We start from the raw sequence: 22,499 nt of genomic DNA, 5'->3' as shown, positions 1-22,499 counted from the left end.
GCTTTGAATGATAACTATCACAGTTGCATATACTCCCAACTGTCAACCCATACAACAACTGGTGTCATAATTGATCACATGTGCAGCTGCCTTGGCTTTAAATGATAGGAGGGTTTAGTTCCACTTTAAGATCCTCGAAGTCCTACATCCTGCATGATGCGGACTGGCTGTTAAATAAGCGGTTGTTTATATGGATTGCTACAAACAGATGAAATATAATAGTTACCAATAATATATACATATAATTTACACCTTAAAGTTGAACTATACTCACCTTGGCTCTAGCGATGCGGCGTCCCACTGCTCCCTGCCCAGCCACTGACATCTTCATTTCCTAATTTGTACAATGAGCTGCTCATGCGCAAGTCACTGTACAGGGGTGAATAGGCAGGTTAAAAACTTTAATGCAGAAGAAACAAAGAATGCCTCTTCTGCATTAAAATTCCTGCCTGTTCATCTTTTCTTTTTTTTTTTATATACCTAAAGTTCCACTTTAAGTAAATCCAACAAAATGACTACATGGGTGCTTATATAGACAGAATGTTTTCAATAGTACTTGTACACAGATTAAAAATATAAAAATTATTACAAAATCAATGATAAAAACATGATTACTACATCCAACTATGTTAAAAACGAATCCTTCTTGCAAGTGAGGTCAGTTAACCATCAACCTATCCACCTAACATCCAAATTTTTAAATGTAAATCCAGTCGATATGGTCGACAAATTTTGCAAAATCCCCCGCTTCTTTAAGACCTTATAGGCCTCAGTTGCATCTGCACATGATGTAAGGTACAATGTTTAATTATTAAAAGGTTCTTTCAGTTTTTGATAAACCCCCTGCTAGTGCACCCCACAACCAGAGTTGTGGGGGGAAGAGGCCCTTGTCTTCATCAACACAGGGCAACCACCCATGTTGAGGGCAAGTGGCCTGCTTTGGTTCAGGAGGGAAGGAGAGGGTACATGCTCATTGTCCCTCCAGGCCATCCAGGCTACATGCTTCCATTAAGGGTCTGGTATGGACTTTTGAAGTTCTCTGGACAACGCTCAAACCGAACCAAGGGCAGTTCGTCTCTATCATCCCCAATATTAACTTTTGCTGTATTATATTTGTATAGTCTTCAACACTGCAATCGAACCTCAAATGTTCCTGTGGTTATTTTGCAATATTAAATGTGAATATAAAACATTTTTTCATTCTGGTGGTAGTTGTGTGTTCATGTTTATTCTTTGGTTTATTTAAAATTACTTTTCACACAGTGCATGTTACTAACAAAAAGTTGCATGCTTTTTATTAGTAGTATATAAACAGACAGGATGTAGACGCATACTCAATACTTAGCAATAGTGGAACGTAAACACATGGGAGCCTGAGAAATAAACTTCTAGGATTAAATCAGACAGTGGAAGCAGCTGCTGGAGCTCTGTAGTCTGTAATGTTTCTGAAATCACAACAATCCATAGGATGTCCTAAAATGCCTAATACTAAGCACAACGCAAATAAAAGGGACATAAAATTAGTAATATTCAATAAAGCAAACGGCAGTCTTTAAAGTGTAATAATTTTCATTAGAAAGGAACTTCACGCTACAAAAAACTAAATTTCATCGCCTGTATATTCATTAGAAACAAAAAAACAAAACACACACAACACAGCAAAAGTTTGCAAAAATGCACTGCCATTTTGTATGATATAATCTTCACAGGAGGCAATGGGTGGCCAACGTCTACGTTATCCTGACCCAAGTGAGGAGCCAGGAACTGCACCATACCTAGGTAAAACTAAATTCAATCAATCTAAAAATAAATAAATATTTCCTATATGATATACTTTGTATATTTATACTGTACAGCATGTCATGGATTGGTCCTGGATGGGTTATAGGTGGCCTCGCTGTTTAAGTTATGGTCATTTTTAGGAGGCGATTTGAATGCGGTTTGGAGTACTCTGGGGTTCTCACCCAAGCAGGGTGAGGGGTTCTGTCTGGAAAGGGGAAAACAGACTTACTGTCTACCCAAGATTGATAAGTCCTTATATGAGATCCAGAATTCCGAGAGACTTTGGGTGGTAAAGAGCCTCCAACCCTGATTACAGGGACTTTAGTCCTGAAAGGGTTAACCCACTTGCAGGAGAAGTCTGAAAAGGAACAGGAAGGAGTCAGTAGATGAAGTCAAGAAGGACACAGCTGGGTGATCAGTGTGAACAGGCTGGTGACTGAGACACGGTTGCTGAACCGTGAAAACCTCCTTTTTGAGACCCCTGAGGCATGCGGGAAAGCTCAAAATGCTGTTAAGGGACAGCTGCTTCCAGATTGCCTGCTTTGAAAATAAAATAACTGCTTGCTTTTACTACATACATATATATATATATATATATATAATGTTCATAAAGTCCTGTGATCTTTTCCTTGATGCAAAAGTTCTTCCTTCACCGATCTGCTTCTGCACCGCCGTCTTCAAACTCTTGTCCCTGGGAAGCATGCTTCGTGCTTCTTCCGTATTTCTTACAGATTTTCACGTGCATGTGTGCCGTGGAATCTGCCACATACACAAAGCATGATGTATACAGTATGTATAGCTCTTCAATATCCAGTAAGTATGGCTTTTAAAAGAACAGTATGCCTAAGAAGTCCTGGCTATCAATTTCTTATTTTACAGATAAGGAAAAAAACAACTTTGCAAAATTTAAAAATTCCTTATTTTTCAGACAGTTCTTAAAGGAAAAGAGCAAAGTCCATATTTCATATGGTCTTCAGACCAGAATATAGGTTTCCTTTCAATTTGTATATCCATTTACTTTCCATACATAACTTTCCTTTCCACATATAAAACCTGTAATAATCTCCCCAAAAAAATCTTCCTTAAAGCAAAACTTCACTCTTTCAATCAACATGGACTATTTCTAGTCCTTTTTCTGCTAGCAATAGTATATACCATTTACTTGTTGTAGCCTTTTCTTTTTACATTCCTCCATTTACTTCCTGGTTTCCATGCCTAGGAAAATTCTGCCATACATCCCTGGAGTCTTTAGAAGAGTCTTTAGGAGGGCAGGATTCTCAGCTCAGCCTATGCCTGAGCCAAAGACAGATGGATTCCAGGAAGTAACTGCTACATGAATCATCTGCCCTTACTCAAGATGGCCACCGCCAGAAATGCTAGGAGGCATTTTTTTAAAAATGATTTCTCAGCAAAATAAAGCATGGAGACATGGATGGACGAAGGAGTTTGTTTTGCATATTAAAAATGGATTATACAGCATTTTTAGTTTGTGGTGCTCGGATGAGGTGCAGTTCCACCCTTAAATCTCTAGTTTTACCTTAAACGGCAATGCCTGCACTGCTCCCCGTGTACCCCATATATTAAACACTCTAGCTTGGCAGAGCTCAGCCTACAAGTATAGGAAGGGGTTTGCATTGCTTGAGTGATATGCTTCCCTCTGATCACACTCCAATGATTTTTTTACAGCTTTACATTTACTATAAACCAACCTGAGAATCTTTTTTGCCTATTTGGAAAATTGTGCATATTAACTATGTGGGTAACTTTTTAATTATCGTACTCAAAGCATCGCTGACCTTTTTAAGAGGGGGAGACAGACAGACAATGTACTATTGTGACTGAACTCTACACTGTCACCTTGTCACTAGTGTCCCAGCTGTCAGGATAATAAAAGTCCCCATTACCAAGCTTAATTCTGTGCTCTTGTCTTGGAATCTAAGGCCTAACACAACCGGGCTCCTGGAATTTTTAGTTGACCTTTCGGATGTGCAGTAACCGAATCCCTGAATAACACCAGGTCATAGCTGAGAAACACTAAATTTAGAGCTCAAACATGTGCTTCTGAACTCATAGACAGAGGGGGGAGGAATATAGACCAGGCGATTGAACGGAGAAATGTTTTTAGCAATGTCACAGGACAGGACATTTTGCCTGAAAGGGCATGACAAATACAGATCAGTAATAGTAAGACCTAACGGACCTTTGGCATTCGTAGGTTCAAGTTATTTTAAGTATGGGCCCACAGCTACTCATTGTTAAGATAGCCAACCTGTCATCTTATACATCTTTCTACTATGGTACTACGGGCATTATTTATCAATCTGGATTAATTGTGCCATATAGAAGTATTTTCCATTTATAGTTCTATCGGGTTTGTTTAAAATGGACCTATCAAATCAAAAATTGGTTTTTTTCTACACAGTATTTGCCCCCACAATAAGTTAAAATCAACTTTTATCATTTCTAAACTACCACTGAGTGCTGCTCACATGATCTCACCTCTTAACTTGATGCAATGCAGGTCTCAGGCTATGAAAGGCTAATGTACAAGTGGCAGGCTCAGGCCCTTCTGTTCTGTATCATCTACAAGTCACCATGGTGGAGCCATACTTAGACACAATTATGCCACTACAAGCAAGCAAAACCATAAACATTGTTCAGCAAAGAAATCACCCTCAATTCAGAAGGGCAAAATCACCAGATCTGCCGATATTAGGGCACCACCATAGGAGCAATGGCTTGCTGAGAAGCCAAAGTGGGACACATACTAGCTTGATTGGAGGTTATTGCTAAAGTAGGTATACTTTGATTTTATCCTTTATTGTATTACATTAAATTTTTCATAAATAGCAGGGCCAAAGTATAGTCTGCTTTAAGAAGGCAGCACTATGACTAGGTGGAAAGTACATCAGACCACTTTAACTAATCAATTATTTCAAGTATCTGACCACAGAAAACTGAATTCTTACCAGCTATTATATAGTTACTGCACTTTGCAGTAACCTATTGAAAAGTCTGATCAACCAAAAGTGACATTTTAGTCATATGTAGACCCCTGGCTTCTAAAACATCTTGGATGCACCAAACAGCATGACCCCTGTCATAACTCAACCTTTGATTGTTAAAACCCATATTTCCTCCACAGTATATAAATGAAAGAAAATCCAGCTGGGAAAAATGTTCATCGCAAGTATGCAGCCCCAGGAACTCAGAATAAACTGCATGTCACCAGTAGAGCTACTGGGAATAATAATACAACACTGTCATGTGGTTTACCTCTCCAGCAGCTACCAAACACTGAAATATCAGTTTGGGGTGGACTGACCTTTAAACCATAAAGTCTATCCTTTAATCCAGTAATATGATCATGTAACGAGAACCATACAGACTAAACAGGCAAATCCCTAGGGCAGTACGTTCTCAGAAGAGATCACCAAAGCCCAATATTTATGGAAGGGAAAAGCAGCAGAAGACCCAAAAGGCGTTAGACTCTCCAAATTGCAATTTCTAGTTTCAGGTGACAGACTTACAGGGGTTTATTTACTAAAGCTGGAGAGTCCAAAATCAGACTCCCTTCTGCATAGAAACCAATCAGCTTCTAACCTCAGCTTGTTCAATGAAGCTTTGGCAATGAAACCTGGAAGCTGATTGTTTTCTATGCAGAAGTGAGTCTGATTTTGGACTCTCCAGCTTTAGTAAATAAACCCCACAATGTCCATTCCCTGCACCCTGGAGATTTGCCTGTTTGATACCCTAAGATTAGGAGTAGGAGCCCCACCACATACAGATATTCATGAGGGAAACTCTTTTTATGGCTTGTAAAGTGATAGCTTTAAGATGGATGCAATCAACTCCCCTACCAATGGATCCTTTTGCTTAACCAAATAATGCCATATTAAAAAAAAATATATATATATAATATTCTTAACAGAAATTGTCCAGACAAATTTAATAAAGTGTGGGACTTTTGGAGGAACTCAGGCTTGAATTCTGTGGATGATGCTACCGCTCGGCCCAAGTAGAGACTTCGGTAAGTGAATGACAACCAACAAGACACTGGGTGTGTTACGGTTTTCACCTATTGTTTTACTGTCATACAAACAGACATGTATGTAATGAGATCCCGTGCATGTGTGTTTTCTGCTGTGATGTTACTTTGTCTTCAATCAAAAGGAAATAAATAAATAAGAGACTCCCCAAAGGCCCCATGATATACAGTCATGTCCTCTTTCTCCAAAAGATCTGGAAAGCTTGGCTTAAAGCATGTCATGATAGAGGGCGGTAAATGACTACAATACTGGGGTTGACTTACTAAAGGCGCATAGACTGAGTTAAACCAGGGCTTAGTAAATGAGGGGAAGCTCTGCTGTCTTCCATTATCCAATCATGTGCAAGCAAACATGCAGTTTTTTTTTTTATTTTCCTTGCATGTGACTGGTTATTCTTTGCAAAGTAAAGCTTCACCACATTTACTAAGCTCTGGAGCAACTGCACTTGCAAAGTACACTGTCTATTTGCCTTTAGTAAATCAAAGAGGCCGAGTCTTGACTCCATTCAGTAAACAAAGCTGATAAACCTTTACTCCACAGTCAAAGGCTGTTGCTTTACCAAGGCTACATTCTTGTGATTGTATTCATTTCCAGATTTACAAATACTGAGTAATGTCTAACACAACTGCATAAAATACTGTATGTTTTCATGTCTAGACAGCTAGATTAATAAATCAATCCTTAAGCAAACTTTATTACAATAAACCTAAATATTAGTGTATATTAGTGTACAATAACAGGCTCGATTGTGGAATCAATTTTTCTTTGTGTGGAAGCCGATTTCATCTTATTTTAATGTAAGTTGCTATAATAAAGTACTGTGATTATTTATGATATACACTGATCCCTGGTCTGTTTATGAGGTCTGTGGGAAGTGGCTGGAAAGGCTGAAGGAAAAAAAAGGTTGGAAACAATCTCATCTATGCTTATGTTACTACCTTGAGGGTAATTATGCACTTCTGTTATTGTTTGTGCAGTGGATTAACATTTAAGGCAGAGGAATTTTGTTTTTACACGGTTGCTGTGGCACGGTAGTTTTTTGCATGTAACACGTGTGGCACTTTTATGTTAATATTTGGATAAAACACTATGTTGAGTTTTTTTCTTTGAGGTATATGAAGATTTGTTTTTGGATTATATCAAAAAGGCGGTTTGGATAACACGAAGATTTGAGAAAGTACCGACAAAGATACATTTTTTTGGACTTTGATTTTTGGACTCTTATTTTGGGACTTTATACACTAATATTTAGGTTTATTGTAATCAAGTTTGCTTAAAGATTGATTTATTTATGTATGTACTTCAGGGGAATGACTGTTAAAGTGACTTGGTGGGGTGTTATAATCAAAGAAGGATAGTGCTGGATGTTTAAATATTAGACAGCTAGATTGTTTGCAACATTTATAGTAAAATAATTAACCTAAGAGTTCCATTGGGGAGATTACTCTTGCTGTCTGGCCAACCTAAATTAAAAAAAAAGAAAACCCACACTTGGCACGAAATGCTGGGGGGGGGGGGGGGTAGATATTGGTAATGATTGTATGGGGATGTGGGGGAAGATAGATGGGCAGGTGTTCAGGTCACTTTAAAATCAGTTGCCCTGCCTGCATTTTCCTAGGCTCACAGGGCCCAATGTTACTTCCACCAACTCTCTTAAATGTTTTTTTGGGCATTATTAGTACAGCACAGCAGCTAACGCCCAAATAGATTGCTGCCTGTCACCACTTACTCTGATATGCAATGAGTTAATTCACTGCACACAGGGCCACTGGATGGCTGCCCCAAGACAGTCGGAGTCAAAAAGAGCCAACAACATTTCTGTATTGGGGGTAGTTCTATTTTTTGATGCAGCAGAAATGTATATGCCAACTATGTTGCAACAACCCATGTATCACCTATGCAGCACCAATCCATGTGTCACCACCTATGCATTATAGGAGGCACATGTAAAAACATCCACTTCTATATGTATAGTATCTTTCAATAGGAAAATGGGTATCTGGTTGTGTTGATACAGTACTGAATGTGTCACTACGGAAACATTTCTGGTGGTGTCAGCACAGAACTGACCGTATCTCAGTGGGCATGTTTCTGGCTGTGTCAATATGGTACCGACTGTGTCCGCAGGTCTATTTCAGGCTGTGTCTGTATGGTACCAATTGTGTCCGCAGGTCTATTTCAGGCTGTGTCTGTATGCTATGGATTGTGTCTGCAGGTGTGTTAGTATGGTATACGAGTTGTATCTGTGTATGTGATTCTGCTTGTGATTACAATATTTTACTAAATATTTTAAGTTATGTAAAATTACTGTTGTTGGTAGCGTGTTGGTGGGTGGCTAAGGTAGCTGAGATGAGGGACAAAAAAAAAAAAAAAAAAAAAAGGACGTTCTGGCTAAAGACAGAGATGCCCATAGTACTGGTGTAACATGTTCCAGACCTGTGATAGTGGGCAGAGAATCTTTTCCTGTGCCCGATATCACATTTTGAAAATAGTGTAGTTATTCATGGCTCTGCCCACACAGCTGAATCTTTCATTCACAGTGGTCTGTGAATGAGAGAACTACAAGTACCGTCAGCCATTGTAGCTGACAGCTTGTATTTCTCAATGAACTCTGAGGGCACGGATGAGTGCTCTCATAGTTCATCCGCAAGCCCTGCAGCTTGTAAACAGTCCGTATGTATTGGAGGTACAGGCAAAAAACTACAGGGCTTGTCTGCAGGAGGCTGAAATTGCACCCTGAATGCAATGTTCTGCAGGCTCCAGAGGGAAAAAAAAATAATAAATTCACTTTTTTTTCCCCTGCATTCCTTTCATTGCTCCAATACAACCACTGCAGCACCTCTCCTTAAAACCAGCTCTTTTTGTTTCAGGAAAACTCTCACCACTCATCTGCAGCCTTGTGGAAGTCAGTAAGCTCAGAACTATAGGGCTCTGTTCCCATCTGCACATTTTAGGTGTGTTGAGGTTGTGGTACATTGAAAAAAGGCCTGCTTGCTCCATCTCTGGGCTAGTTTCAAGCAAGACCCCGTTATGTTTCATATTGGTAATGTATGTAAAACAAGCAAAAAAACACAAATTTTACAATGCACAATGCACAGAACTTACATAAATGCACGTGAACAGAAGCTTCAACTACTAACCAGTTCCTGGAATGTGACTAGCTCTTTCTCCGAAAAACATTTTAACATAAACCTGTACATTTTCTATTTAGGTCAAAGTAACAGATTAGCTGGATAGCTCACCTCTCTGCTTCCAATATTTACCTTTCTTTCCCCACTGACATGTTTGCCTGCTGGATTGCCATGAAATACCCAGTACTGCAAAGTATAGACAGCGTATGACTCTCTCCCATTGCTCCCACAACATACTGTTGATTTCCATTCACTAGAACCAAATGCTATCACATGGGGGCAGAGAGAGGGTCTGCAACCCTAGTTAAGCTTTGACCCAGAGCAAGCTAGGAGCCTATACAGAAATTTTGCTCGGGTGTCCGGTGGGCAAAAAAGACTGTAAAGGATCCAGTGAAACAGAAGTATCAACCGTGAAGGGAGTGGATTATCCATGAAACCCCTTACTTTGTCTTACCTTGAACTACATACAGGTGCACTTGAGACATTTAACCCTCACCTTGCATCCTTTTCCATTCATGGAATCCAGTGCTCGCTTGATGGCAGGATTTGGTGGCTCAATCAATTCAACCTGAGTCCGCACATTGTGCTCAAAGTAGGGGCCAATCAGGAAGTAGTTTTCTCCCCATTCATCTGTGGTGATCTTGGCTTTGGTCTGTATAACTGTATAAATTCCTCCAACTAAAAGAGAAAGAATAAAAAGGAATAGCATCAATTTATTCAGTCAGGAAAGCCATAAATGCAACCAATCTGAACATAAACTAGTATTAAAATAAGAGGGGTAAGAGAAAATGGAATGTGGGGGCCACTAGATGGTACAGCCAGGATTAGGATGACAACCCCGAGGACAGAACTTTACAGACAAGTCTGCAATGACAGCACATGGAATTCTATTTTGACAGGTTCCTTTAAGGTGATGAATTACAATAAGCGCTCAAATTAAAATCTGTAGCATTCGTTTTCTGAATGTCCCAACAAATAATATAAAATACATGCAGCATTTTAAAGTTTACACCCTTTCTTCTAAAAAGAAAAAGAAGATATCCTGTACTTCACTATCACTGTACTTCCTTTTAATATAGATAGTGAAGTTATACATGCTGGCAATTGATCACAACTTAACCAGTTTTTCAATAAAAAAAAAAAAAATTACAGACAGAAATATTGGTGTATATTTATCCGAATTATCACTGGTATCAACATCTCATTTTCTAGTCTGATACTGATCACTGATAGCTGGTTAAAAGAAAAAAAACTAAAAAGTTAAAGTGGTACTCCACTGCATTTGAGAACCACAAACCAGAAATGCTATTTAATTCATTTTAATATTCAAAACAAACCCATCCATCCATCCATCCATGTCTACATGCTTTATTTTGCTGAAAAATCACTTTGAAATACACCCCTTGGCATTTCTGGCAGTAGCCCTTTTGAGTAAGGGCAGATGATTCATGTATCATTTACTTCCTGGAATCCATCTGCCCTAATCCATGCTAAGGCATGAGCTGAGAACCCTCCCTCCCCTCCTGAAGACTCCTGTGACATATGACATTTGTCTAGGCATAGAAACCAGGAAGTAACTGAAGAAATTAAAAAAAAAGTTTAAAACAAGTAAATATGATATACTTTCCTATTTTTTAATGCTAGCAGCATAACAATTAAAAACAGTTTATTGAAAGAGTAAAGTTCTTAATTGAAGTGAATTAAACCCATCAATTTCTAAACTGTTAAAATTCAAGGCAAGGCTTGAATTATAAATGTTAGAGACACTTATATTAGCTCTCAACCAAACTGTCAAGCCATCAAATGGCTGGTGTCATAGCTTATCACATGTGCAGCGCCATGGCAAGATGACAGCTTCCTTGGCTGTAAAAGATAAGAGGGTTTAGTTCCATTTTAAGCCGCAGTCACATGACCAACCAGCAGTGGGTCCTTCTACTTTCTGGATGGTTTCTTCCTGGGTGTCCATATCACTGCCTGCATGACATGGATAAGCAGAGGGGCCAGCAGAGGGGTCATCCCAGGATGCAAAAATAATATGGTAATCAGACCAAGGTAGGTGAAAGGGACCAGTTGGCAAGGGATAACATATGGTGCTAGACTAGGGACCCTGTACAGGCAGAAACGGCAGGGGGGGGGGGGGGATGCAGGCCTGAAGCAAAACTTTTCGCCCAAGGAAGCTGCCATCTTAGCCTCTGTTTGATCTGCAACTACCATGATGCTGCACATTTGATCAGTTATGACACTAGCTATTTGATGGTTTGACAGGTTGGTTGAGAACACAAGCAAATATGACAGTTAGCATTCCTGGCATGCTGTTAATGTAACTGTTTTTTTAAACTGTTAAAGTGGAACTTTACCCATAACAACTTGATAAAAAATAATGTTCTTTAGCAAAGAAATTAGTATGTGCTGTCAATTGCCTCCAGCATTGCTCCCATTTCTTCTTGCTGGGGACTGCCATTTTGTTGAATCCCAGAGCCCCTGAGCAGCAATAAATCATAAAGCGGAACTAAACCCATCAATATAATGGTTTAAAAAAACAGTTACATTCCTGGAATGCCGGGATCGCGAACGGCCATGTTTGCTTGTGTCCTGAACCAAACAAACTATCAAATGGCTGGTGTCATAACTGATCACATGTGGAGCAGCAAGGTAGTTGAAGATTAAACAGAAGCAGCTTTCTTGGCAGTAAAGTATAAGAGGGTTTATATTCGCTATAAGGCGGTCAGCAGATCGGCCTCTACAAATTCGGCAGTGCTTAAAAATGAGGAGCAACTGAGCATGTGCAGAGTAGGGTCAGACAGTGTATTACTGGATTTTAAACAGTATAGACACTTATTTTTAATATTTTACATAGCTATACCTGCAAAATGGTTCTTCCTGAAGTTATCTAGCAGGACTTCATTTTAACTTAAAGCAAAACCTTACCCATAGCAACTTAATAAACAGTAATCTTCTTTAAAAAAAGAACATACATTTCGCATTAATAATTATGCTACCAGAATCAGTGTGTGCTGTAAATTGCCTCCAGCATTGCTCCTGTTTCTTCTTGCTGGAGGCTGCCATTTTGCTGAAGCCAGAGCCCCTGAACATTAAATCATTAAGCAGAACTAAACCCATCAAAAAACAGTTCCATTACTGCATAGACATCACTTTTTCTGTATGTATTCTGCAAGGCACAATGAAATAAATTGTTCTCTATGTGCCCTGTTCACACCACACTAGTATCGTGCAGATATATTTTCTGCGCTGGAATCAGCAACGTGTAAAAAACTCACTGAAGCTCACATGAAAACTGATGTCTCTGAAAGTGAAATTTGACTGTCAGTTTCCATCAGTTTTTCTGTGTGTACTATGTGAACAAGGCCTAACTGATGGTTTGGTTGAGGACAAAAGCAAATATGACAAAGTCTGGTGAACTAACTGATCACATGTGCAGCACCATGGCAGTTGCAGATCAAACAGAAGCAGCTTCCCTGGCTGTAAGGGATAGAGGTGTTTAATTCTGCTTTAAAGCTGTCAGCAGATCGGCCTCTACAAATTCAGTGCCCCAAAATAAAAAGAGCAACTGAGCATGTGCAGAACAGGGTGAGACAGTGTATTACTGGATTGCAATGTTTTACATAGCTATACTCGCAAAAGTCTGAAGTGATCGATCAGGATTTGATTTTCTGACTAAAGGTCCACTTTAATGGGTTTAGTTTCGCTTTAAAGGAGTTTAACTGACTTCAGGTAGGGAAAAATATATACTTGGAAGGATGTGTTAGAGAGGGGTGGGAGGGAGAGATGGGGAAAAAAAATGAATTTTTGGAGTTGGGCCCTAACTTTTTATACATTATTCTTTCCCTTTAAACATGAAAGACATGCTAGAAGAAGATATTGAACATTCCAGATCTATAGGAATTCTTGTAATTAGTAATCCATTTAGAACATTACACATCAATGGAATTATATCTAGTACCTTGATTAATGCTGCCAACACATTGCTCAGCAGTTCAGACCAGCGTAGGAGGCTGTAAAGATCCAAACTGTGATATACCAGAATCATAGCTGAAATGTCAGCTAAAGATATGCAACATCACTACAACTTCAGCTGTGACAGTTATTGCACAAACCGATACAAACTGTCCCACAGTTACTGGGAGTCAGAATAATCATTCCTACTTGGAAAATGATTCCGGTCACAGTGAAAGTATTACACGAGATCACGACAAAGCATACAGTATAAAACACTCATGGCAAAGGGGTAGTTCAACTCCTACACTAGAATATGAAATAAACTGGGCAATGGGATCCCTAACAAAGGCCAAGGCAGGGATGAGGGAACTCCGAGATCTTTCCACACAAGGTCCTGAGAAAACAAAAACAGTTCAGTGATTTAGAAATTCCAGACACATAAGAACCGATTTGTGGAAAAGCATCCCCTGCAGTCTATTTAAATGTAGCATTCTTTTCCACAAAATTAGGTTTTACTATAACAGAAGATCTGGGTAACATTCTATTAATCACTCCAGATGCAGGTGGGAGAACAATGCCCATAGCATGATGGCACACTACGGATGTCCTTAGAGGTGGCACAATGTGGACATTGCCAATGACAGTACTTAGCAGCTTAAAGATTCCTCTTCGCCCCTCATACATTGAACAGGGATGGTTCTGAGGCCAGGGAAAGCTTACAACTGCGGATATTCCCAAGTACCGCCCAGCACGTACACTCCGCTCCTCACAAGACCTCCTTCTCTCTAGTTCCCTGGTCTCCTCCTCCCATGCCCGCCTCCAGGACTTCTCCAGGGTGTCACCCATCCTCTGGAACTCCCTGCCCCAACCCATCAGATTATCACCTACTCTCCTCTCCTTTAGGCGCACCCTGAAAACCCATCTCTTCAGGGAAGCCTACCCCACCCCCTGCTAACCTGCCGACCTCCTCCACTCTTCCTACCACTCCATCCCCCACATCTACCTCCTCCTGTACCACTATCCCCTCCCTCCTAGATTGTAAGCTCCAAAGAGCAGGGCCCTCGATCCCCTCATGTTTTGCATTGTATTGTTGTTCTGTCACATGTTCTGTCCCCCTTTGTAATGTACAGCGCTGAGCGAACTATTGGCGCTTTATAAATACTGTATAATAATAACAATGCAATACAGCAGGTTCAGCACCTTCCCCTACCCCAAAGTCTTCTATTCACCTGCCCATGCACCTACCAAATCCACAGGTAGTTGAACAGTCACCTTTATCTTGTCCCCTTCCCTTAACCTTTTCATCACTACACACAAAACAATCTGACTCTACAATCTCCTTTAGATTTACCAACAATTATGTAGTGCAAGAGCCTGTCTAAAGCCTGGTGCGCACAATGAGAACAACAGACGGGTCATAGTCTTTTTTTTTTTTTTTTTTTTTGCACGCTAGTCTCATATTGAAAATGAAGTGGTTACTAAAGTTACAATAATTGTTGTAAAACAGAATACAACTTCAGAAGTGATGTGATGTAATGCATTGTATTGTAACATATTATTTCATTTTTGAGCATCTTATTTACAGACGAATACTGTGCTGATTAAATGAAAATCATTTGTTCTGTTATCATACGAGAAAAGTTTCTGGTGCTTGTCCCTTCAGATAAATTTGCATGAAGGGTTGTGATCAGCTCTCGAAAACTGTGTACTAAATGATCAGATTATCGGATGAGCACTTAAAAAGTGGTATTTTTCGTCCAAATTTCTCAGTGTGTGTATTAGGCATAACTGGATACAGACTAAAGCTGGCCATACATGGCTTCTTTTTTATTTATTCAGCCAGCAGGCTGAACAAAAAAACTGAACCAATTCCCCCATCCATACATTTGAGGTGGATGCAGGAATCCTCCCTTCTACATCGCCGTATTCTGCCACAGAGGGATTGATTTATTAAAACTAGAGAGCGCAAAATCTGGTGCAGCAGTACATGGCAGCCAATCAGCTTCTAAGGTCAGCTTGTTCAGTTAAGCTTTGACAATAAACCTGGAAGCTGATTGGTTTCTATGCAGAGCTGCACCAGATTTTGCACTCTCTAGTTTTAGTAAATCAACCCCAGAGACTCCCCTGCCATAAAAATACACTGATCAGTACTGTAGCCAATTGGCTGCACGTGCTGACCAAAGCAAAATTTTCCTACCAGCCCACTCATGAGAAGTTGATCGATAAATCGAAGTCCCATGAAAAGGAACAGTCATAGGTGGATCAAAATTTACCCAATCTCCCACTGAACCAGCCAAATTTCAATCTATGTCTAGCTTAAGTACGTCCGTAAATGACATAGCTTTGGTAAATCTGAAGTTGTCGTACAAAGATTTTATAGTAATTTGTATGGGGAGCTTTATAATCACCTGTCCACGCACCTACCAGATCCCACACCTGCCAATGCAGTATCTCCTAGACCAGGGGTAGGCAAACTGTGGCTCTCTAGCTGTTATGGAACTACATTTCCCATGAGGCATTGCAAAGATTACAAAACTGACAGTTACAGCTACAGAGGCATGATGGAACTTGTAGTCCTCTCAGGTTGCCTACCCCTGGCCTAGACAGTCCCCAATTTCTGCACAGCAGTAAAGAGATTTAATTCTCAGTGTAGCCTTACCCTACGTCAGGGGTATCAAACTGGCGGCCCTCCAGCTGTTGCAAAACTACAAGTCCCATCATGCCTCTGCCTTTGGAAGCCATGCTTGTAACTGTCAATCTTGCAATGCCTCATGGGACTTGTAGTTTGGCAACAGCTGGAGGGCCGCCAGTTTCACACCTGTGTCCTAACTGAAACATAAAAGAGGACAGCAAAATGCATTTAAAGCCACAAATAGGCAGTGACGGCCAATAAAAGGGACTTCTATCAAATACGTCATACTAGCTCTAAGGCACAGGATCAGTAATTCAGTTTAGAACTAGTATGTGGATTGACATATCTCTTTTCATTGTTTTGTACAATACCCACCCTGTCAATTTGTGCCTTGTTCCTTTTCCAATAAAGCTCTTTAGGTACCAGAACCAGTATGTGGAATGGCTGCTTCTATCACTAATCACAATCAATAGGTAGGCAATGTAACAGGATCATTACATCCTAACAATGGCTGATCTGAGCCAGGGGACTTGTGTGCACTCATGAAAACCGGTTACCAAGCCCAGATTAGCACCGTACCTTTTACTAGAAGGCTAAATGAGCCATTAACCAATACAGGGCTGAACTAGACATCCCAACCATGGTCGGCTTAGCCAGCCTGCCTCTAAAGTACACCTTTCATAAGAAACATATGGAGGCAGCTATTGCTGAGGATGCTTATTGCCTGGCTGTTATGCTGACGCCTTGGCTTTAAAATGGAACTTGCATGTACAGTTGTGCTCAAAAGTTTACATACCCTGGCAGAAATTGTGAAATTTTAGCATTGATATTAAAATATGACTGATCATGCCAAAAAATGCTCTTTTATTGAAGGATGATGATTATATGAAGCCATTTATTATCAAATAGTTGTTTGGCTCCTTTTTAAATCATAATGATGCAGTGCAGTAAAAGCTTTCTGGCACCTCGACCAAATAGCTCATTTTTGTATCACCGTATTGTACTCCTTAAAAACAACCACACCATCTTTTTCCAGAGCAGCCTGTATTTCTTATGAGGTCGCCTGTGGGTTTTTCTTTGAATCCCGGACAATTCTTCTGGCAGTTGTGGCTGCAATCCTTCTTGGTCTACCTGACCTTGGCTTCGTATCAAGAGGTCCCCGAACTTTCCACTTCTTAATAGGTGATTTAACAGTACTGATTGGCATATTCAAGGCTTTGGACATCTTTGTATGTCCTTTTCCATCTTTATAAAAGTTCTGTTACCTTTTTACGCAGGACTTAAGACAGTTCTTTTCTGATCCCCATGGCTCAGTATCTAACCTAGTCAGTGATTCCATGTAAGAGCTAACAAACTCATTGACTATTTATACACTGACACTAATTGCAATTTAAAAAGCCACAGATGTGGGACATTAACCTCTAATTGGCATTTTAACCCGTGTGTGTCACCTTGTGTGTCTGTACCAAGGCCAAACATTCCAGGGTATGTAAACTTTTGGCCATTTGGGTGATTTCTATTATCATTATGTTTTAAAAAGGAGCCAAACAACTATTCGATAATAAATGGCTTCATATGACCATCATCCTTCAATAAAAGAGCATTTTTTGTCATGATCAATCATATTTTCAATATCAATGCCAAAATTTCACAATTTCTGCCAGGGTATGCAAATGTTTGAGCACAACTGTAAATACCTTTATTACTGAGCCTCCTATCCAAGTGAAGAAAAAAAAAAAAAAACAACAAAACACTAGCAAAATGCTACAGCACCCAAAATATCAGCAGTAGGTGCAAGGGACATACTGTGCCTCAGCTCTGAGTATTCTGGAACGCATACTTATGGGATTTGGAGGCAGCACTGAAGCACGGCGTCATCGTTGGTACCTATAAAAAACAGCCAGAGGACGGCGGTAATATTTTGTCCTATTTTTTCCTCCAATACTTCAGTTGCACTTCAGTGATAAGCAGACATTTTCATACAAGGTTCACTTGTACTAGTACTATGGAACAAAGATGCAAATTAGGGGAATCAGAAAAATAAATCATGGACTTGCATATTTATTTTAGGTCAGTATTAAAGTCAGACAAGACAGTCAGAAAGACAGCCAGGCAATCAGCATTTTCAGAAGGAGAGAGAAGCCTCTATATTTCTCCCAATACAGTCACTGCTTTCCAGTCTCTTCTGACACAGCAAATAGCAGCACCTTCTGCTCACTGAATGAGGTTAAAGGCTTTTTTACTTCTAGTTTACCTTCTGGGCTGGTTTATGTTGTAGTAGAAAATCTATGGTGCAGTAAAAAGACCAGCCTGCTTATGTGCAGAGGGCAACTCTGGTCCCTGGTATGTGCCTGCACCCCCTCCAGTACATACGCTGGCCACAACCTCTCCATACAAGGGAAAGTTTAATCCACTGTATCATGGGAGCTGAGGATTTTTATACCCTGACTTAGACAGCTGATACAGAATAATGAAGACAGACCTTTAAATGTCTCCACATGTTTTTGGCAGACTGATGCATGCTATGTCATAAATGTCTACCTTTTTTTCCCTCTTTTCAAACCCCCCATCACCCCCTGCCTCCATTCTTGCCTAGGCAAGAAAGACATGTCCCTGCTCCTGGAGCCTCCTGGAATATGTACATCACATATCCCAGGAGGCTGCAAGAATGGGTACACAAAGTGTTGGAGAGCAAACCTTGCGTTGCCACACAGGAACGGACTGCAAGAACCTAGTGGAGAGAGATGGCTCCTGGTGAGGTCAGAGGGGAAGATGGAAGCATAGGACCCAGCTTGCAGCAGCAAAACAGCAGGTCACAGGAGGACAATTCTGGATTTGAAACACACACACATACAAAAACACACACACACACATATATATATATATATATATATATATACACACACACACACACACACATATATACATATATATACACACACATATACACACACACACCTGTTAAAATGTCAGCTTTCTGTGACGTAAAAAAATTAGATAAAGATAAATCATTTCAGAACTTTTTCCACCTTTAATGTGGCCTATAAACTGTACAACTCATTTGAAAAACAAACTGAAATCTTTTAAGGGGGGGGGGGGGGAAGTAAACATAAAAAACTAAAATAATGTGGTTACATATGTGTGCACACCCTCTTATAACCTGGGGATGTAGCTGTGCTCAGAATTAAGCAATCACATTCAAAATCATGTTAAATAGGAGTCGGTACACACCTGCCATCATTTAAAGTGCATGTGATTAACCTCAAATAATGTTCAGCTTTTCGAGTAGGTCTTTCCTGACATTTTCATAGTCGCATCCTACAGCAAAAGCCATGGTCCACAGAGAGTTTCCAAAGCATCAGAGGGATCTCATTGTTAAAAAGTTATCAGTCAGGAGAAGGGTACGAAATAATTTCCAAGGCATTAGATATACCATGGAACACAGTGAAGACAGTCATCAAGCTGAGAAAATATGGTGCAACGGTGACATTACCAAGAACTGGACGTCCCTCCAAAATTGCTGAAAAGAGGAGAAGAAAACTGGTCTGGGAGGCTGCCAAGAGGCCTACAGCAACATTAAAGGAGCTGCAGGAATATCTGGCAAGTACTGGCTGTATGGTACATGTGACAACAATCTCCCGTATTCATCATATGTCTGGGCTATGGGGTAGAGTTGCAAGACGGAAGCTTTTTCTTACAAAGAAAAACATACAAGCTCGGCTACATTTTGCAAAAATACATCTGAAGTCTCCGAAAAGCATGTGGGAAAATGTGTTATGGTCTGATGAAACCTAGTGTTGAACTTTTTGGCCATAATTCCAAAAGATATGTTTGGTGCAAAAACAACACTGCACATCACCAATAGAACACCATACCCACAGTGAAGCATGGTGGTGGGAACATCATGCTTTGGGACTGTTTTTCTTCAGCTGGAACTGGGGCCTTAGTCAAGGTAGAGGGAATTATGAACAGTTCCAAATACCAATTGTGCCACAAAACCTTCAGGCTTCTGCTAGAAAGCTGAACATGAAGAGGAACTTCATCTTTCAGCATGACAACAACCCAAATCATACATCCAAATCAACAAAGGCATGGCTTAACCAGAAGATTAAAGTTTTGGAATGGCCCAGCCAGAGCCCAGACCTGGATCCCATCGAAAATCTGTGGGGTGATCTGAAGAGAGCTGTGCACAGGAGATGCCCTTGCAATCTGAGAGATCTGCAGGGTTTTTGCAAGGAAGAATGGGCAAATATTGCCAAGTCAAGATGTGCCATGATGATAGACTCATACCCAAAGGACTGAGAGTTGAAATCACAATGTGATTAAACAAAGTATTAGTTTAAGGGTGTGCACACTTATGCAACCATATTATTTTAGTTTTTTATTTTTACTTCCCTCCACCTAAAAGATTTCATTTTGTTGTTCAAATGAGTTGTAAAGTTTATAGGTTACTCCTTGTCTCACTTGTTTACATCACAGAAACCTCACATTTTAACAGGGGTGTGTAGACTTTTTATATCCACTGAATCTCTCTCTCTAATATTAATATATATCACACACACACACACACACACACACACCCACACCCACACCTCGAAAAATTAGAATATCGTGCAAACGTTCATTTATTTCAGTAATGCAACTTAAAAGGTCAAACTAATATATGAGATAGACTCATTACATGCAAAGCAAGATAGTTCAAGCTGTGATTTGTCATAATTGTGATGATTATGGCTTACAGCTCATGAAAACCCCAAATCCACAATCTCAGAAAATTAGAATATTGTGAAAAGGTGCAATATTCTAGGCTCAAAGTGTCATACTCTAATCAGCTAATTAAGCCACAACACCTGCAAAGGGTTCCTGAGCCTTTAAATGGTCTCTCAGTCTGGTTCAGTAAGAATCACAATCATGGGAAAGACTGCTGAACTGACAGTTGTGCAGAAAACCATCACTGACACCCTGGAAGGGAAAAATGTGGAAGAAAAAGGTGCACAAGCAGCAGGGATGACTGCAGCCTGGAGAGGATTGTCAGGAAAAGGCCATTCAAAAGCGTTGAGGACTTTCACAAGGAGTGGACTGAGGCTGGAGTCAGTGCATCAAGAGCCACCACACACAGACGGATCCTGGACATGGGCTTCAAATGTCGTATTCCTCTTGTCAAGCCGCTCCTGAACAACAAGGTCAGAAGCGTCTTACCTGGGCTAAAGAAAAACAGAACTGGTCTGTTGCTCAGTGGTCCAAAGTCCTTTTTTCTGATGAGAGCAACTTTTGCATCTCATTTGGAAACCAAGGACCCAGAGTATGGAGGAAGAATGGAGAGGCACACACTGCAAGATGCTTGAAGTGCAGTGTGACGTTTCCACAGTCTGTGTTGATTTGGGGAGCCATGTCATCTGCTGGTGTTGGTCCACTGTGCTTCATTAAGTCCAGGGTCAACGCAGCCATCTACCAGGAGATTTTGGAGCACTTCATGCTTCCTTCCGCAGATGAGCTTTATGGGGATGCTGACTTCATTTTCCAGCAGGACTTGGTACCTGCCCACACTGCCAAAAGCACCAAAATCTGGTTCAATGACCGTGGGATTACTGTGCTTGATTGGCCAGCAAACTCGCCTGACCTGAACCCCATAGAGAATCTATGGGGCATTGCCAAGAGAAAGATGAGAGACATGAGACCGAACAATGCAGAAGAGCTGAAGGCCGCTATTGAAGCATCCTGATCTTCCATAACACCTCAACAGTATCACAGGCTCACAAGCAGCTTCTGTCGACCACGCTAGGAAACGAATTTGATCAGTGCTGGCAGTCAATGGCTGCCAGTGCCTATCAGTGTGTTCTGGCGTGGTCAGTCCCCCTGTCAGAACACAATAGTTCAGTGGGGGAGATTGGCGCACTAAATTTACTTAGTTAGTACGACAATCATTTTTTTTTCGCTCAGCCTGCTGGGTTGAACGAATAAACAAACAAAACTGTGTGTGTACCCAGCATTAGCCTTAGAGAAGAAGAGGACCTACGTATAGTAATTTACAGCCTAGTGATAAAAGGTAAGGGAACAAGCTAGCCATTTATCAGATGCCAAGATGACGAAATAGGCCCGAGAATGGGTTTGACTACAAAGGAGAACTTTAGGTCCCATTTACACCTCTCCATATGAGTTCATTCAGCTTAGATCTTGCATTATAATGTTAATGCAAAGCATAGTGATGCAGGGTAAGTAAAAAAAAAAAATGCTTATAATGAGCCACAACCTACAGATAGGAGTTCTCTGTGTGGTGGACTGCATTACAAAAATTGTTCCAGAACCTTTTTGTACATTAAGGCTCCTTAATTTCCTAGTCGAAGTGAACAAGATGCCTTAAACGCGATTTGTGAACACAGGAAAAAAAAATTCATGTATGCGGTAATGGACACAAAGGTATTCATGGACTCTTAAAGAGAAGAAACAGTGGTATGGTTATAGTCTAGCCTTTTCTCCGCTAGAATACCTCCTGAGGTTGCTTGGGGTTCCTTGAGCAGTGAGCAATGGCAACGCGATCTCCTACCCACACTGACCATCAATGCAAGGGGGCACTTCTACACGGACCACTAATGTTAGGGGACACCACAGTTTTACTGTCTATGTGTCTTATCAATTTTAATTCAAGATTACTAAAAATGATGCACAGAGCAAGAAAAATGTGAAAAATATCTGCTCAGGGTATCAGATATGCTACGTAAACCATATCTTATATTGATCTTACCCAACATACCCAACAGAAGGAAAACTCCTTTTGTGTATATACAGAACATTAACGGAAAACCTCCTCCAGCTTTCCGCTGGTCAATAGTAATGTGGGAAATACTCCTTTAATGACTGGTAGGGATGGGAATGGTTCAATAGCATAATATTCCACATTAACATTTTTAGTGCTGCAGTGAAGCAAAGGAAGATGCTGAATCCCATTCT

General features: G+C 40.4%; 1 protein-coding gene across 1 annotated transcript in view; it reads right to left on the bottom strand.

Moving 5' to 3' along the window:
- Positions 1 to 22,499, bottom strand: part of GYS1 (glycogen synthase 1) — a 74,371-nt gene that overhangs the window by 35,880 nt on the left and 15,992 nt on the right. Inside the window, exon 2 of the mRNA XM_089681805.1 lies at positions 9,459 to 9,640. Coding sequence (XP_089537931.1) covers positions 9,459 to 9,640 — 182 coding nt within the window. The remainder of the gene's footprint in view (positions 1 to 9,458; positions 9,641 to 22,499) is intronic.

The sequence above is a fragment of the Staurois parvus genome, unplaced genomic scaffold (genome assembly GCF_062004578.1).
Source record: "Staurois parvus isolate SC_StPar_1 unplaced genomic scaffold, SC_StPar_1.0 ptg000279l, whole genome shotgun sequence".
Classification (NCBI taxonomy): Eukaryota; Metazoa; Chordata; class Amphibia; order Anura; family Ranidae; genus Staurois; species Staurois parvus.
The sequence above is the reverse complement of the archived record's forward strand: the minus strand, read 5'-3'. Positions and strand labels throughout refer to the sequence as shown.